The 19,270-nt window shown below is 40.4% G+C and overlaps 1 protein-coding gene across 1 annotated transcript in view; it reads left to right on the top strand.

Moving 5' to 3' along the window:
- The window catches only part of MEIKIN (meiotic kinetochore factor), a 142,165-nt gene extending 132,051 nt beyond the window's left edge, over window positions 1-10,114 (top strand). The window contains exon 13 of the mRNA XM_014345013.4: window positions 9,604-10,114. Coding sequence (XP_014200499.1) covers window positions 9,604-9,626 — 23 coding nt within the window. The 3' untranslated portion in view covers window positions 9,627-10,114. The remainder of the gene's footprint in view (window positions 1-9,603) is intronic.
- The last annotated feature ends 9,156 nt before the right edge of the window (window positions 10,115-19,270 follow it).

Raw genomic sequence — 19,270 nt, 5'->3', positions numbered from 1 at the left:
TTACAGTGCTGACTTTTCATATTTCATATTCCTTAGGTTATGAAGTTTTCAAGGAGAAAGCACGTAATTGACTTCTTTCTATCTCTATCTCTGATAACATCAGCATAGTGGTAGGGAATAGCAAGATCCTGTATTTGTCAGGATCCTACAAAAGAAAAAGAGCCAATTTTATATATATATATATATATATGGAAAACATTAAAGAGAGGTTGAAAGTTATAGAGGATAGAATAAGGCCTAACGTATGCGAATTACCATTCCGGAGAGAATAAAACAAGGAATTGACTTATACAGTTATGGAGCTGTAGAAGTATAGCTGGGCAAGTTTGCAAACTGTATGGCAGGCTGGAAACTCTTGGGCAGGAGCCAATGATGCAGTCTACAGATAGATTTCTTTTTGTTCAGATAAACTTCAGTTTTGCTCTTAAGGCCTTTCAACTGATTGAATGAGGCCTACCTATATTATCAGGGATAATCTCCTTCAAGTTTATATAAAGTTTATTATAGATATTAACCACATCTACAAAATACCTTCACAGCAATGCTTAGATTAGTATTGAACTGAATAATTGTGTAATATATCCTAGGCAAGTTGTCACACACAACTAACCATCACAGCGCATTCCTTATCAACTATGCATCCATTTGCATCTCCTTAAACCATATTTAATCTCCAAATAAAGACAATAATAAAGTCATACTTTTGCCTAACATGCTACAACTGTCCTGCATAAAACTGAAAATGTGCTAACCCTTTCCCCAGAAGAGGATACAAAGTTTCGGGCAATGTTCACCCTTCTTCTTGCTATCCTGTAACTTAAAAACTGTGATATAAAGTTAACTATTATTAATACATTGTACATTATATGATAAAGGGATAAGAGAGAGAAGAAAACAAAGATACTTGCCTAACTAATCAAGTGATCGTAACAGGTATTTATAACCACCTTCTTCCATTACCCATGCCATATTCCTTCTGCCTTCAGCAGGCACTTCAGATGGTCATGGTTCTTTACCTGGTGGGTGACACAAATTTTATTTCTGATGGGTCTGGGCCATTAGCAGTCCTGCATGGATTGGGTTGTTATAGTTTTCCATTAACGTTAATCACAGGGTATGATAAAATTAACAGATACCCTAAGAGATCTCCTGTGTTCCAGACATATTCTTCCTTACCACCATTGTGGAGTAGTAGTTCAGATTCTCCTTGGTAGTCCGGGTCAGTCGCCCCAGTCAACACCGTAAGTCGCTTCTTAGCCTATTGACTCCAAAGTGACTGGGGGCAGTCTTAACTTCCAGTTTAATAGAATTAGTCTCCTGTGGAGGAATTTCTCCCTTTGGAACTAAGACCTCTAAGCCAGTGGGGCATAAAATTATGAGAACAGGAAGAATAAATTTTGCTAGTGGGTCACCAGGGTTAATAATGCATGGTGCCACTTTTGTTTCTACCCCTTGATTCCTGTCTATGGAGGGAAAAAAAGTACCATTTATTGGATGCTGATTCAGAGCATATATATAGCCCTCTGGAGAACTCTGCCCTACCTGCAAGTTATTGCCACCTAGCTGGTGCTATAACTGAATCTTCAAAAGGCCATCCCATCATCCTATTAGGCCAGCTTCTTTAGCATGATAAGGAACATAGACCAGTGAATTCCAGGAGCAATGACTCATACTGCAATTCTTTTGCTGTGACGTGAGTTCCTTGATCAGAAGCAATGTTGTATGGAATATCATGACAATGGGTAAAGCATTCCATGAGACCATGGATGACAATTTTGGCAGAATTTTGTATGAGGAATGCAAATCTGTATCGAGGGTCTGTTCTAGTAAGAACAAAATGCTACCCCTTCCATGATGGAAGTAGTTCAGTGTAATCAACTACAAAGCTGACTGAGCACCCAGAGGAATAGTGCCATACTTGGAGTCAGTGTTGTTGTCTGCTGCTGACTGGTTGGGCACTCAGCAGTGGCATCCAGGTTGGCCTTGCATAGTGGAAATCCATATTGCTGAGCCTATGTATGACCTCCATTCTTGCCACTGTGGCCACTTTGTTCATGAGCCATGAACAAAGAGGATACCAGTTAGCCTCTTTCCCCAGCCCTGTTCTGACAGAGGTGGCTGGAATAGAGACTAACTGGTTTCCACAGACTTGATTATCCTATATTCACTTCATTATTAAAATCCTCCTCTGCTAAGATCACCTTTGGTGAGAATTTTATGGCATACATCCTTCTTTTCTTTTCTTCTTTTCTTTTTTTTCCCATTGAGAGAGGTCTGTCCTGGCTGGGTGTGATGGCTCATGCCTGTAATCCCACCGCTTTGGGAGGTTGAGGCGAGTGGATCGCTTGAGCCCAAGAGTTTGAGACCAGCCTGGGCAACATTGTGAAACCATCTCTTCAAAAAAATACAAAAATTAGCCAGATGTGGTGGTGCACTCCTGTAGTTCCAGCTACTTGGGAGGCTGAGGTGGGAGGATCACCTGAGCCCGAGGAGGTGGAAGCTGCAGTAAGCTGTAATCACGCCACTGCACTGCAGCCTGAACAATAGAGTGAGATCCTGTCTCAAAAAAAAAAAAAAAAAAGATCTGTCCAATGCCTCCTTTCAAATTTTTCAGTCCACTTGTGATGGATTACTGAGTGTCAACTTGACTGAATTAAAGGATGCAAAGTATTGTTCCTGGGTGTGTCTGTGAGGGTATTGCCAAAGGAGATTAACATTTGAGTCAGTGGACTGGGAGAGGCAGACTCACCCTCAATTTGGTGGGCATCATCTATCTAATCAGCTACCAGCATGCCAGAATAAAAGCAAGCAGAAGAATGTGAAAAGATTAGACTGGTTTAGCCTCCCAACCTACATCTTTCTCTGATGCTGGATGCTTCCTGCCCTCTAACATCGAACTCCAAGTTTTTCACCTTTGGGACTCGGACTGGCTTCCTTGCTCCTCAGCTTGCAGATGGCCTATTGTGGGACTCTGCGATCATGTGAGTTAATACTCCTTAATAAACTCCCTTTTATGTATATATATTCTATTAGTTCTGTCCTTCAGAGAACCCTGACGAATACAATGTTCTTTCCAAGTCCCTGACCATACAGCCAAATCATTGGCTACCACTCTAGAATACAGTTAAAGATCGGCTGGGCACGGTGGCTCAAGCCTGTAATCCCAGCACTTTGGGAGGCTGAGGCAGGCGGATCATGAGATCAGGAGATCGAGACCATCCTGGCTAACACAGTGAAACCCCGTCTCTACTAAAAATAGAAAAAAATTAGCCGGGCGTGGTGGCGGGTGCCTGTAGTCCCAGCTACTCAGGAGGCTGAGGCAGGAGAATGGCGTGAACCCAGGAGGCGGAGCTTTCAGTGAGCCAAGATCATGCCACTGCACTCCAGCCTGGGTGACAAAGCAAGACTCTGTCTCAAAAAAAAAAAAAAAAAAAAAGAAAGAATATAGTTAAATATCTGGTTATTTCTCCTTTCAACAAAGCACACAACCGGGTGCACTCCTCTCAGTTCTGCCCACTGGGAGGACTTATCTTCACCAATTTCCTTTAGGGATGTCCCAGAAAGAAATTGTAGGTGCTCTAACTGTCGACTTTAAGGCAGTGCCTGCATATCATAGAGAACCATTTGTAAATCAAATAAGAGTTTTCTCTTCCTCAGTCAACTGATTGTAGAGAACTCCTCATGTCATCTTCAGAGTAGGCAGTGAGAAAAAAGGTAATGTAGCCAGGGTGGGGGCCATGGACATTTGGGTCACTTCCTCATGTTACTTACTTATGACTTCAGGGCCTGCTCAAGCTCAATTTTACATAAACCACTTCCATTTGATAATGGAGTGCTGCCATTAACACCAAATTTATGACTTGGTAGGTCAGACAGCACATAGTTCATGATAGGCAGTGTGGGTCACATGGTAACTTGATGGCCTATGATTAAGTGCTTAGTTGCTACTAAAATTTGGCAATAAGCCAAAAGCTGTTTCTCAAAAGAGTAGTTTTCCACTGAGGATGGAAGGACTTCACTCCAAAATCCTAAAGGTTCACCATGGGAGTCACCTGCAGGGACCTGCCAAAGGCTCCAAGCAGCGTTTCTATCTGCCACTAACACTACAAGCACCGTTGGATCTGCTGGATCATTTCGCACAATTTTCAGAGCAGCTCCACAGCAACCTCGACCTATTGCAGATCATTCTCTTGTTCTGGGCCTCCCTTCAAATCTAGCAGCTTTTTAGGTCACTCAGTGAGTGGGCTGGAGTGGCACACCTAAATGAGAAATATGTTAACTCCAACATCCAAAAAAGCTGACTAGGCATTGTGTCTGCCTTTTGGTTATAGGAGGTGCCAGATGCAATACCTAATTCTTCGCCTTAATAGGGGTGTCCCTCATACTACTTGACCCCTGGAAATTACAAAGGTGGAAGGCCTTTGGAGACCCACCAATTTCATTGTAGGAATATACCCAACTCTAATGTATATATGTGTCACCAAAAAATATCTACTAGAATATTAATAGCATCAGTGTTCATGATAGCCTCAAGCTGGAAACTATCCAAATGCCCATTAAGTAAAATGGATAAACTATGGTATATTCATTCATTCGAGTGCTATATAGCAGTGAAAATCAACAATATAAAGTTATATGCAACTGTTACATATTACATGTTATATACAAAATTACAAACATAATGATGCGTTTAACAAAGGGTGCCAGACCCAGTAGAGTATATTTAATATTATCTACATACAGTATAAAACTTGGCAAAACTAAACTATAATGGAAATCACGATAGTGGATGCCCTTGTTGGAGTGGGGGCATTACTTGGAAGGGATTACAAGGGGGAATTCTAGGGTGCCGGTAATGTTGTATTTCCTTATCTCAGTGCTGTTTACACAGGTATGTTGTGTTTGTGAAAACCTATCAAGCTGTACATATGTGTACATTTCTGTGTATTTGTTATACTTTAAGAAGAAGTTGGCCGGGCCGGGCGCAGTGGCTTACGCCTGTAATCCCAGCACTTTGGGAGGCCCAGGCAGATCAGGAGATCGAGACCATCCTGGCTAACACAGTGAAACCCCGTCTCTACTAAAACTACAAAAAATTAGCTGGGCGTGGTGATGGGCACCTGTAGGCCCAGCTACTCAGGAGGCTGAGGCAGGAGGATGGCATGAACCCGGGAGGCAGAGCTTGCAGTGAGCCGAGATCGTGCCACTGCACTCCAGCCTGGGCGAGAGTGAGACTCCATCTCAAAAAAAAAAGAAGTTGGCCAGGCGTGGTGGCTCATGCCTGTAATCCCAGCACGTTGGGAGGCCGAGGTGGGCGGATTACCTGAGGTCAGGAGTTCGAGAACAGCCTAGCCAACATGGCGAAACCCTGTCTCTACTAAAAATACAAAAATTAGCTGGGCGTGGTTGCAGGTGCCAGGAGGCAGAGGTTGCAGTGAGCCGAGATTGCACCACTGCATACCAGCCTAGGTGACAGAGTGAGACTCCGTCTCAAAAATAAAAAATTAAAAGAAAAAAAAGAAAAGAAAAAGTTTACAAATAACACTAGAAACACTCTTAATTTGATCTTTTTGGCCTGTCATATTAGTTTCTGACATTAGATATTGTTAAAATTGTGGACTTAAGTATGCAAGAAATCAAAACCAAAGTGTGTCTGGGAGGTTCTTTTGAGTGTTCAGACTGAAGTTTTTTAGTTTAATTTACAGAGATAACTGCCCTCAGTTCCCCTCCCCATTAATGTTGAACTAATGAACTAATGGTGCCATCTCCTGGCCTCTTTCTAGGCTCTCGCCGTAACAGCTGCCTCCTGTTTCCCTTTCAACCTCTGGCCACTTGTCTCTTTCCTTTAGTAAAAATAGCAAAGCACCAAGCTAACTGGTGATCATGTTATTTTAAACATGCAGCAGCCTATTTTTAGTCCTGGCATTTAAAGTTTTGGCTATTTTGGCAGTAATCTAATCAGGACTACAGGGTGAAATTCACTTTTGAATTTCAGTCTAGGAGTGTGATCAGTATGATTTTTGTTCATTAATAACTGGCACTATGCTGATTAAATAAAAAACAATGGTGAAAGTGAACCAAAGAGATGTGATAGAGGAAGTGGTGTGGGTAAGTCGTTGGAATAGTGACAGCCAGATAAAGGAGGCTGTAGAAAACATCTAGTCTAAGCTTTCTCAATGCATGGTCCTTCTGACAACCTCACCAGAATAACTACAGACCTGGTAAACTTCAGTCTCTAGAGATGGCACAGGAACCTGCATTTTAAAGTGATTCCACTAAGCACAAACATTTGAGAACCATTTCATTAGTCTATTTTACTCATCTTACATATAACAAAAATGACCTGGTCAGGTTAAGTGACTTGCCCAAATTCACAGAGCTTATTACTTGTAGAATCAGAACTAGAACAAGACACTGTAGGAACCCAAGAGAGGACACTTTTAACTTTGAGGTGTTAGAGAAGTCTAATAATACCTTTTGGCTAATCAGACAAAACCTGCAGCTATCCTTATAGTAAATTTTAAGATTTTTTAAATTTTATTTTGAGCTCCAGAAGAGACGATAAATTATGTGTTATGAATTCATATCTCAGTCTAGTACTGTAGAATCACAGCCTTTAACTGGATGCATATGTTATCTTTAGTGAGAAATTTGATTTTCTAGATAATAATAGCAGGCAGAAGTATCACACAGATATATGACAAATGAAGTGGAAACATATTTATTCGAGTATCCGAAAGATGGTAGTAGAAATCACTTAAGAATAGGACATCCCTAAGTTCAAATCCTAACTGTTATATAAGCACATTCCTTAAACTTTCTGAATTTTAGCCTCCTATCTGTAAAATTGGTAAAATAGTAGTTCTTACCTCAAAGAATTGTTGTGAGGACTAGAGATAATCTTTGTAAAGAGTGTGACATATAATAATCACTCATTATGCAATAATTATTTGTTTCTATAGGTTAGGTTAATTTCTCAAGTTTAGCTTTCTTCATCTCCCTTTTGAAAACTGTTCTTTGGTTTTGTTTGTTTGTTTTGTTTGTTTGTTTGCTTGTTTTTTGAGACAAAGTCTCACTCTGTTGCCAGGCTGGAGTGCAGTGGCAGCTCACTGCAACCTCCGACTCCCTGATTCAAGCGATTCTCCTGCCTCAGCCTCCCGAGTAGCTGGGATTACAGGCATGTACCACCACGCCCAGCTAATTTTTGTATTTTTAGTAGAGACAGGGTTTCATCTGTTGTCCAGGAATGTCTTGATCTCCTGACCTCGTGATCCACCTGCCTCAGCCTCCCAAAGTGCTGGGATTACAGGCGTGAGCCACCGCACCCAGCCTGTTCTTTGGTTTTTATCAAATTGCAAAAAGCCTAAAATATGCTGACTGGTTAGCGTCATTGATGGTAAATTGGGTTATGCCACCTCATGTAAAGAATACGTCAGGTAAGTGTGTATAGTCTTTGACACAGAACCATTGTTCTAGTGAAAATAAAGAGATGAAGTATGCTAGCCAGTGCCTTGGGGATAAAGAAATCCAACTAGTTTGCCATCGTGGAGGCCTTTTAAGTCTGTTGTTTTAGTGTCATATGGTTATAGAATGAAAAGATGAAGTTCTCCAGTTATTTGGTTCACTCATTCAGCAAACATTTATTGAGTCTGGATATCATATGCTAGAAATAGTTGCTGGTGATATTGAGATAAAGACATAGTTGTCTTTATAAAGTTTATAGTCTCATAGAGGAAGTCAGATATGTAAAACAAGCCCAATAGAGGTCTATATGTGTTTTTGTTTTTGTTTGTTTGTTTGAGACAGAGTGTTGCTCTGTCGCCCATGCTGGAGTGCAGTGGTGTGATCACAGCTCACTGTAGCCTCGACCTTCCAGGCTCCAGCGATTCTGCCACGTAGCTAGGACTACAGGCAGGTGCTACCATGCCTACCTAATCTTTATGTATTTTGTAGAGACTGGGTTTCACCATGATGCCCAGGCTGATCTCGTACTCCTGGGCTCAAGCAATCTGCTCACCTTGGCCTCCCAGAGTGCTGGGATTACAAGCATGAGCCAACACACTTGGCCCAATTTTACTTTTTACTTGCTCATTCTCACAGGAAGTATAGGGGTGATTTGAGAAGAAGAAATGACCCTAGAAACAAAAAGGCCAAGTGGGAGCTTTGCAAAAGTTCCAGTGAGCAAAGTTGAAAAAATAAGTATCTGAGCTAGTGTATCTCAAAATGTGGTGCTCAGACCACCAGAGGAACTTATAAATAATGCAGATTCCCAGGTAATCGCCTCAGGGATCTGATTTAGGATTTTTGTAGGATTTAGGAGAACCAGTTTAAACTAGAAATTTTTTATTGGTATAATTAACAGGGCTTAGTGACTAACATAGGTACTGGTGCAGCGTAGTAAGAAAGAATGGTAGTTAGAGATGACTTTTGGGTCTCTAGTATTGTAAAGTGTCAGAAATGATGCACTGTAGGTGATGGTGAGGGAAAATATAGGTCATGGCCTTGGATGTGTATTTGAAGACTGAGAAGTTGAAGGGTAGGTGAGACAAGATAGTTGGGTGGGCTGATTACCCATTTGGGAAGTTACCCAGAAGTTCATGTGGAGAGGATGACTGTGAACCATTTTGCAAAGTCTTTAATGAGCGAGCAGTGTCTGAGGTCAGTAAACAGGGAGGAGTAGAGAGTAGTAGGTATAGCCAGCACTTCCCAGACTTTAATGTACTTGTGAATTGCTTGAGGATCTTGTTAAAATGGAGACTTTGATTTAGTACTTTTAGAATGGGACTGCTGATTCTACATTTCTCACAACCTTTTAGGTGATGCTGACATAACTGGTCCATGGACCCCACTTTGAATAGCAAAGATACAGGTGTCTGGTTCTCAGCTTAGCTGCACATCATACCTTCCTGGTTGTCTGATATGTGGGTCCCTTATCTAATTGGTATGGAAGATGGCCTAGATATCAGGATTTTAAAATCCTAGGTAGTTTTAGATGCAACAAAATTTCAGAGCCATTGATATCGGCTGATTTGGCCAGAGGATGAGGTATATGATAGTATGAAAGTGGCAGTGTTAACTAGGTAAAGCTGGTTCCACTCTGGATCTCTTGGCACAAGATGTGGGGGCAAAGGCCCCAGAATCAATCCTGTCTTCGGGATGGAACCTGGGTTCAACTGTAATAAAGGGTAGGAAAATGCAAAGGAAGGATGGGCAAGAGAATATGAGAGGCGTCTTCCTGGGTGGTGGCTGAGGACAGGGATGAAAAGCACAACTGGATCAAGTGCTCCAGGTTACAAGGCTGGGGTTAAAGGCTCTGTGATGGCCACTGACAGCAATTTTTGCTGGGCTTTCCACCAGAATGTTATTGAGCAGATCTCCTTGCTTCTCCAAAGAGAACATGTCCTCAGCATGTCCTAGAAGGGATGAGCCAAATATTCCTTTTTTTTTTTTTTAATGGCCTCTGGATTTGTTTCCCAAGGCTTGATGGGCTGAAACTAGAGTGACCTGGGCATTAAGTGCTCTCTCCCCTGCAGACTGGTTATTAGTAAGTATTGGACACCTGCTTGTATACAAAGTAATCTATTGTTATATTTTTTTCTCCAGATATCATAATAAAAATGGCATGAAAAAACAGCTGTGGCTGAATTTTCACCACTTTGAAGACAGGAGTGTGAAGTCAAAGTCTATAAAGCAGAATGTCTGCCTGAAATTATATGAAATTAAAAATTAAAAATTCTCCAGTTATTTGTGATATATCTCTATGTTGAAATTCTACTGAGGTTCTTGTCATTTACTTTTAATCAGTTAAGAAAAAAATTATTCCATATGCTTCTTAAATATATGTATTTATATTATAAGATAAAGAACCAAATCATTGGTATTAGAAGACTGTAAACTAAAATAGATGGTTTTAGCTATTCATAAAGAGGCTTCATCCCTGAGAGGTCTGAGAAGGAAAAAAGAAAGACAATGCCAGGGTACAATGTAACTTCCTTTGATTGTTTTTTTTTTCTTCAAAGTTTATCGCTAGTACGATTAAAAGTAGTAAATCTTTCTCTAAAGCAATGTAGAGAAAAACAAAAACAAACAACAAAACAAAAAAGTAGTGAAGTTATTGAAGTGCTAAAAATGAAAATGCTTACATTATGAGCTATTTATAACAGAACTTAATTGAAACCACATGAGTGAGAGACCTAATTTCAGGTCTGACTGAAAGAAACTCTATACTCAAGGTTTGCTGAAGTAGGGAATGTATAATATGTATAATCAGTCCTACACTATTTAATACATTTCCTTATCCCCCCAAAAAACCTTCTTTAGCTAATACTATCTGTAGGATTTTTTAAAATTTGGTAATATAACTTGCAGTATCTCAACAATTCCCTTCTTAAAAAGCAATGATCCTGTACAGTGAACAGAGTCCAGTTGTATAACTTGGAGAGATTTTAACTTGATTAGTCCTTGATGCTAAAGGGCTTTACTAATATTATACATTCATAAGAGTCAAATTTTCAAAACTTCAGGATTAAGAAAGATTGTAACATCTATGAGTTATTTTGCAGTTAAATAATCTGTATAGTATTTATTTTTAACAAGGCATCCCTATGAAGATACTCTTATAATGATTTGACAAGGCTTTAAGCCACTAACAAAGCTATTTGTGATTTTGTGATTTCACCTGAAGATGAAATATGGAAAAGTTGTGAAGAAACATAGATGAGAACGTTAACGATGGAGACTAGCATAAAATTTAGACCTGTATTCTAAATTAATACTCAACTAAGTCAGCAACTCTTGTGGTGGTTTTAAGAAATGTGATAAGCAGTGGGGAAGTAAGGAATGAAATAGAAGCCCTCTTGTCTGCCTTCAAGCAGTTTATATTTCAAGTGGGATGTGAGAGAATGAGAATGAATTATTTGCTAGTTTCTAATCAGGTGATAGGTTCCTGTGAGAAGGAAAGATACTTGATTCTTGGATTGGGCCTGGTGGGGTGGAAGAAATAAACATTTGATGGTTTCACATTGCTGATGAAGAAAATATAGGTAGCTCTGAGAGGTAAATGTTTGGCCAGGGCTATGTAATTTAGGAAGTGATGGAGCCAAGATACGGGGCAGGAGTATTTGAGTATAATATTTTTTTTCTTCTCCCCAGAAAAGGCACATTCAATGTTTTTGTTTTATAGACTGCAGCACAAGGAAAGGTCAGAGGGAGAAAGGAATTGGAATTGGCATTGGCATTCAAGGCTTAGGAGTGGAGGATATAACAACTTCAATTATGATTAAGAGCAAGGAATGGCTGGGTGCGGTGGCTCACCCCTGTAATCCCAGCACTTTGGGAGGCCGAGGCAGGCGGATCACGAGGTCAGGAGATTGAGACCATCCTGGCTAACACGGTGAAACCCCGCCTCTACTAAAAATACAAAAACTTAGCCAGGCATGGTGGTGGGCACCTGTAGTCCCCGCTACTTGGGAGGCTGAGGCGAGAGAATGGCATGAACCCGGGAGGCAGAGCTGGCAGTGAGCCGAGACCACGCCACTGCACTCCAGCCTGGGTGACAGAGCAAGACTCTGTCTCAAAAAAAAAAAAAAAAAAAGTAAAGCAGAAGAAGCCTGCTGGCTGGTGACATGAGAAGTCCAAAGAGGAATCCTATTGGCAAGTCCTTGGAAAAGGTTGTAAGCGTAATCTTTACATCTGTTCCAGGCCTCAGAGGTCTTTCAGTGAATCTCCCTGGAAGAATATGAAAAAAGGAATTCATCTCTTTCTGGGATGAGGGATTCATAGTTTTTATCTATTTTCAATGTAGTCTACGATCTAAAAAAGGTTAATGAAACAACCCTTTTACTTCAGCATGTAACTAAACTTTATTTTTAAGCATTTAAAATTATATCTTAAAATTTTATCTCATTAAAAACAAACCTCAGGTCATAAGTACCTCAAAAGTTCAGTTACAAGTGCATGAAAGAGCCAGGCACAGTGGCTCATGCCTGTAATCCCAGCACTTTGGGAGGCTGAAGCAAGCAGATCACTTGAGCCCAGGAGTTTGAGACCAGGTTGGGCAATGTAGGGAGACTCCATCTCTACAAAAAAAGTACAAAAATTAGCTGGGAGTGGTGGTGCTTGCCTGTAGTCTTAGCTACTCGGGAGTCTGAGGTGGGAAAATTGCTTGAGCCCGGGAGGCAGGGCTGCAGTGAGCCATGGTCATGCCACTGCACTCCTGCCTGGGTGACAGAGCGAGACCCTATCTCAAAAAAAAAAAAAAAAAAAAAAAAACGTACATGAAAGTTGATGTCATTTCCATTTTTAACTAGAATTTTTTTTCCCACCTCTCCAAGATATCATTCATCGTGGTTTGTTCAGTAATGAATAGCCTTTTATTTTATGTTGTATATATAGCATATATGTTTATATAAAGGGTGTGATGCCCAAACTTTCCAGATAAAAGTTATCTTCAACCTCTCCTGCTCTACTCTTATTTTCTAACCAGAATTTTAAAATGTTTCATTATCTTACATGTTAAATCCTACCTTGACTCCATATGTTCTTCTAGCTAACCTATCATTCTTCATCCGTTTGTTTCCTAAAGAGCGTGCTTTCTACTTTCTCACAGACCCCTCACCTTTCACCCTTCCTAAACATACCCAAACACACATAATTTGGCCTTAGCTTTGTTTCTCCGCTGACATTGTTCCCCTTAAGGCTCCCAGCAACCTCCTTGATGCTAATCTAAGGGGTATTTTTCAGTTCTCATCTTACCCAACTTCTTCCAGCTAATGATGTTATAGACTAGTACTTTCTTCCTAAAAGCCTCCAGAAAAGAATGACTTCTCTGAAACATTACCCTCCAGGCTTTCATCTCATCTTTAGCTCACTCTTTTCCACTTCTTACAAAGGCTCCTTTTTTTCTGCCCAATCTTTAAGTTTTGGGGTTTCCTGGGGTTCTGTTCTGGGGCATCTTCTCATGCAACACTTGCACTGGGTGATCTCATATACTCATGGCTTAGTTACCATCTCTGTGCAGCTGACCCCAAGTTTTTGTCTCTGTTATGGATATTGGTAGTGGACATGTGTGGTGACTTCCCCTGCATCTATCCATTGCCTTTCTAACTTTATCCTAAGTGGATTTTACATTTCTCAGCCATATGGTTTAGGTGGGATTGATCCCACCCATAGTTCCAGGGGTAGGCCTTTAATGGCATAAGCCAATGCATGTTAGCCTTCTCAACTCTGGCACAGTAATTGGTTCAGTGATGGGTCCAATGCCTAAAATGATCCTATTGGGATTAAATATCAGAGTTTTTTTCTTGGAATGCTGGGACAGACTTCTTTTTCTCTTGGACTTTCATCTGAAAGGATATATCCTGGAAGCTGCTGGCAGCCAGCTTATGTCCATGTTTGGAAAGACTGCCTGGAATAGAGTCTGCACAGAGAAATTAGAGATGAGAAGAAGAAACTGTATTCTCGATACCATTGATGCAGTCCTTGGATAAAGCTGTGCCTGAACTGTTCATCTACACTAGATCCAGTTATGACAGCTAATCAATTTCATTCTTTGCTTACGCTAGTTTTGTTTGGGTTTTCTATCATGTGCAACGTAGAACATCCTGACTAATGGACTCAGTCAAAATCTTTCTAGAGTTTCCTGCATCATAGCATTTATCAAAGTGTACTATAATTGCCTGTCCATTTTTTATTTTTATTTTTTATTTTTTGTGACAGAGCCTTGCTCTTTGTCACCCAGGCTGGAGTGCAGTGGCACGATCTAGGATCACTGCAACCTCTGCCTCCTGGGTTCAAGCGATTCTCTTGCCTCAATCTCCTGAGTAGTAGCTCGGACTACTACTACTGGTAGCTGTGCACCATCATGCCTGGCTAATTTTTGTATTTTTAGTACAGACAAGGGTTTTGCCATGTTGGCCAGGCACGTCTTCAACTCCTGACCTCAAGTGATCCACCTGCCTTGACCTCCCAAAGTGTTGGGATTAACAAGCGTGAGCCACTGCACCCAGCCTGTCAATTGTTTTTTTCTCCCTAGACTGTAAGGTCCTTGATGTGGAAACTATGTCTTGTTCTTTATTGTATTGCTAGATTCTAGCACAGATACATATTAAGCATATTAAATGTTTGAAAAATATTTGTTGAAATAATTTTTGTCATAGTTTTGTGCACTTATAATAGAATTCAAGATGAGGATTTCAAGCCAATTTATATTTGAAGGAAAAGTTTGATTCCCTGAAATAACTTGTCACAATCTGTAACAGCTTTTTTGTTATTTAGTTTCTTAAGGGCAGGGCCTGTACCCATCTTGTTCATATTGTATTCCCAGCACTTGGAACATAGTAGGTGCTTATTTTCACCATCCCTATTAGGTTGTTTCTGTTGCGTACAAAATTCTCTACTATCTTCCATCTTAAAACAAAAGAAAACCAATTTTCCCTTTCCATCTCCTCTCTGCTCCCCATCTCAGCAAAAAAAGAGGAGTTGTCTGCATTTGCTTTACCACTTCCTTTTTGCCCCCTTTATCTTTTGGAAACTGCTTCAGGCTTTCACTCACATTACTCCACTGAAACTGTTCTTGTCAAGATACCCATATTGACAAATCTAATGAACACTTGAATTTTCAGCATCATTCAACACAGTTGACTCATTTCTTTTTAGAGACATTTTCTTCTCTTGTCTTACTGCTGCTCCTTCTCATTCTTCTATGTTGGATCTTTCTCTTCCAGAGCTGTAAGTGTTATCCTCTTTGGGTCTTAGTTCTGAACCCTCTTTTTTATATATACACTCCCTTTACGTAAAGTCATCCATTCCATTATTTTAAATTCTGTCAGCCGGGCGCGGTGGCTCACGCCTGTAATCCTGGCACTTTGGGAGGCAGAGGTGGGCAGATCACGAGGTCAGGAGATCGAGACCATCCTGGCTAACACAGTGAAACCCCATCTCTACTAAAAATACAAAAAAAAAAAAAAAAAATTAGCCAGGCATGGTGGTGGGCGCCTGTAGTCCCAGCTACTCGGGAGGCTGAGGCAGGAGAATGGTGTTAACCTGGGAGGCAGAGCTTGCAGTGAGCCAAGATCGTGCCACTGTACTCCAGCCTGGGAGACAGAGTGAGACTCTATCTCAAAAAAAATAAATAAAAATAAATTCTGTCTAGAAGCTGATGCCTCCCAAATTTCTCTCACTAATCCTAGCTTCTCCCCATATATTCTAGTCAGTATCTCCACATGGATGTCTCATAGGCAATTCAAACTTAATACATCCAAACTTAATATGCTTGGTTTTCCTCTTAAAATCCATGTGTTCCCTGGTCTTTTAATCAGGAAATAACTTCCACTAAGTTGCTCACAGCAGAAACGTAGGAGTCATCTTTTTCTTTCCTTCATTCCTATTAGAAGTGTGTATCTCCAAAATAACTTGCTCGCCACCATCAATTCTCTCCTAAAGTACAAGTAGTCACCTATTTCATTTCTCTGATTCCATTCTTCCTCTTTTAAAATTCCTTCTCCACAGAACAGCCACAGTAGAATCATAAATTGTGTTATGTCCCTCTCCTGCTTCAAACCCCTCTGATAGCTCCCATCACACTCAGTCTAACCTCCTTTCCATAATTTACAAGGTCCTACATAATCTGGCCCCTTGTACCTTTCTAACCATTTCAAACCATCTCCCATTCTCAGAGTATATTTTAGTTCTTCTGGCTTCCTTTCTCCTCTTCAAACAGGCCAAAACCATTTCTCTCTTAGAGGCTTTGTACTTTTTCTTCTCTTTGCCAGAATATTCTTCACCACCTTCTTCCTATAGCTAGTTCCTTTTCATTCTTTACATCTTAGCTAAAATCACGCATCTTTGGATAGGCCTTCCCTGACCACCCTATCTAAATTTGGTCTCCATCAGTTGCTTGCTATCCATGCTTTCTTTCCTGGCTCCTAGCACACCTTGCAAACATCTTGTTTATTTTGTCTCTTCCCACAAAAAACTAAGTTTCTAAGAATAAGGACTCTCTTGTTCAGTACCATATTCCCAGTGCCTACAGTAGAGTCTGAGATGTTGGAGAGACTCAAGAAATGTTTGTTGAATAAATCACTGTTTATGTTTTCTGGTGCTTCAGAATACTGCCATTTCCTTATTATATAGCAATAAATGGTCAGTTGGTTTAGGATTTTTTAAAAGTGGGGTAACTTGAGCCCATTTAATGTTTTTCAGGCAGGTCTACTTGATCATCTTGATTTTGAATGTCTTGTTCTGAGATGTCATCAATGAAATTATAATTTGTTTCATGATAATTCAGCATAATTGAGACTATACTTATTAGCATGATGGTTGAGGAAGATTTTAGTTTTATTGCCACCTTTTCCTATATGTAGTAACCAGGAAATGCCTATAGCAAAGAGTGCCTGTCTTTTATGCTATCAGGAGGGGAATCTTTGAAGCAGGTGGACAGAAATCTATAGACTGTTGGAGTTTTGAGGAGACTAAATCTTCTACCCTTGAGTGAGAGTGGAGTAGGCCTTATGTCTAATCTTTGTAACCCAGTAGTTCCACATTGATATAACGTAGCATGAATGAGTAGATAATTATTTTCTTTCTCACATTTCCTCTTTGCTGACTCCTTAAACTTACAAAGGCTGCCTGTAAGACTCCTCAGCTTCTCTGTGATAGGATGTAGTACTAAGTAAAAGGAAAAATAAAAGATAATATTCACTGATACTAAAATTGAAATATTTAAAATTTAATCTGAATAATTATGTATAGTTTTGTCCTCTTTTATTACAAACTTGTATCATTTCAGCACTCTCTGATTCTGTGACTTTAGTATTACACTGCAATGTAGGAGAAATGTGATGAATAATAGGAAGTAAATCTAGTTTTTCTCTGTACCTTTCAAGTATAAAACTAAATGAGACTACAGAAATAAAGCTATTACATGATTAGAGAATACTGAAAGTGTCTCTTATGCAAGCAGTTATATTCTTTTCCCTTACTATTAATACCTATAATTACCCATGAAGTAATTTTTTCCCAAGATGAAAGCACACAAGGTTATTGTATTTGGAAAGTTCCTTCTGAGGGGACCTGGAACTACTCTTTTCTGTGCCAGTCATGGACAGCCATTAGTCCTTAGTGTCTTTGGTCCTGTATAGACAGACTTTGGCCTGTTTCCACTTGTACTCATTTAGTGTAACTTAACTAGCGTAAAAACAAAACTTCCCCAAATGATTGCTCCATTAATTGACTGATAGGATCTACACTTCTGTTTACTTTTTAAAAATTGCATTGACTTTATTTTTTTGTTTACAAAAACTTCATTTTTCATTCTACATTCAAATGTTTTGTGAGAAAAATATACACAGCTCATTTTACCCTGTTAGAAATCTTTCAGCATTTGATGCCAGAGGATTATCTGAAATGTCTAGGTGAAATAGTACTGCTGTTTTGATCCTGTATTGCCCAGTAGCTTCTGGACCTTGGGTAATACACAGAGCAACTGAATGATTTTCGGCCTAAGCACCTCAAATGTTACCTCCTCAGACTTTGCTGACACCCTCATTTCATTGCTTATTTCTTACTAACTTCACAACAGTAGTTACTATCTGAAATAACTTTATATACTTATTTACTGTCTCCTCACCTAGAAAGTTAGCTCTTTTTTACTTTGGATCCCCACTGCCTAGAACGTAAATGATTGTGGAAAGAATATGTTAATATCTTAATCATCAATAAATAGTGCAATAACTTTAAATACTTATTTACTGTCTCCTCACCTAGAAAGTTAGCTCTTTTTTACTTTGGATCCCCACTGCCTAGAACGTAAATGATTGTGGAAAGAATATGTTAATATCTTAATCATCAATAAATAGTGCTTCAAAAAAGTCTTGGAACATTGAAACTCAGTATTTTGGTTGTTGACAAATTCTCAAAGAGATATAAATTCTGCCTATTACTTTTTCTTTTCTAAATATCTTCAGACCCTTATTTAGAGCATAAACTCTAGCTGCAAATCAGTGGGAGTTGGTAGCCACTTAAAGAAAATAAAATTTAATTTGTATACCTAATTAAATGAAATTCTCAAAAAGTATTTGTTTTTTGAGATAGGGCCCCCTCTGTTGCCCAGGCTGAAGTACAAGTGGCACTCACTGCAGCGCTGACTTCCCACACTCAAGCTACCCTCCCACCTCAGCCACCCGAGTAGCTGGGACCACAGGTGTGCGCCGTGACCACACCTGGCTAATTTTTGTTTGTTTTTGAGACGGTGTCTCGCTCTTGTTGCCCGGGCTGGAGTGCAATGGCGCAATCTCGGCTCACTGCAACCTCCGCCTCCTGGGTTCAAGCAATTCTCCTGTCCCAGCCTCCCAAGTAGTTGGGATTACAGGCATGCGCCGCCACCACGCCGGCTAATTTTTTGGAGACGGGGTTTCACCATGCTGGTCAGGCTGGTCTCGAACTCGTGACCTCAGGTGATCCACTCGCCTCGGCCTCCCAAAGTGTTGGGATAACAGGCGTGAGCCACAGCGCCCGGCCACACCTGGCTAATTAAAAAAAATTTTTTTTGTAGAGACAGGGTCTTACTGTTGCCCAAGCTGGTTTCGAACTACAGAGCTCAAGCGATCTGCCTGCCTCGGCCTTGCAGTGTTGCGATTACAGACGTGAGCTACCACACCTGCCCAAAGTATGTTTATCCAGCCTTCCAACCATATACAAGTTATTTCCTAAATTTCTCTGAGGATTACATCCCATTGTACGAGCTTCCTCATCCTGGAGGGGGAGTGAGTGAATGGATGGGGTTGCTGAAAATTTATAAGATTAGTTTGATCCAAACTCTGATATATTTTGGTTCCATGGGTTAAATAAGACTGTGAGGTCACATGTGAGCAATGTTTTTCTTTTTTTAGAAAGCGTTTCTTCCCTGTAACTTGACTAAAATTCCACAGTTCCTCCCGTCTTCATACCTAAACATTAAGATAGATTTATTAAAAGTCTAAATAATTAGCATAAAGGGTTAGATATCTGTACATATATGTCTTTAGGCTTCCTGACTTCGTTGGTTTCACCTGATTTTGTTGGTTACCAAGGAAACAGCCTAACTCCTGAGCCTCCAATCGCTAGCTCTTCCAAGAGACTAATTCCCGGTGTCAGGGTTCTAGGCGCTAGTACAAACTGCCCGCAGTCCCTGCTCGAGGCCGTCGTTGTGGGGAGCCATGGCTGTGGCAGGGGTCCCGGCAGGTTCCTTCACCAGTCCCTGTGAGCCAGCCCCCGCGCTGTCCAGATCCCAGAC

Source organism: Pan paniscus, chromosome 4 (genome assembly GCF_029289425.2).
Source record: "Pan paniscus chromosome 4, NHGRI_mPanPan1-v2.0_pri, whole genome shotgun sequence".
In the NCBI taxonomy this organism is placed as follows: Eukaryota; Metazoa; Chordata; class Mammalia; order Primates; family Hominidae; genus Pan; species Pan paniscus.
The sequence above is the reverse complement of the archived record's forward strand: the minus strand, read 5'-3'. Positions and strand labels throughout refer to the sequence as shown.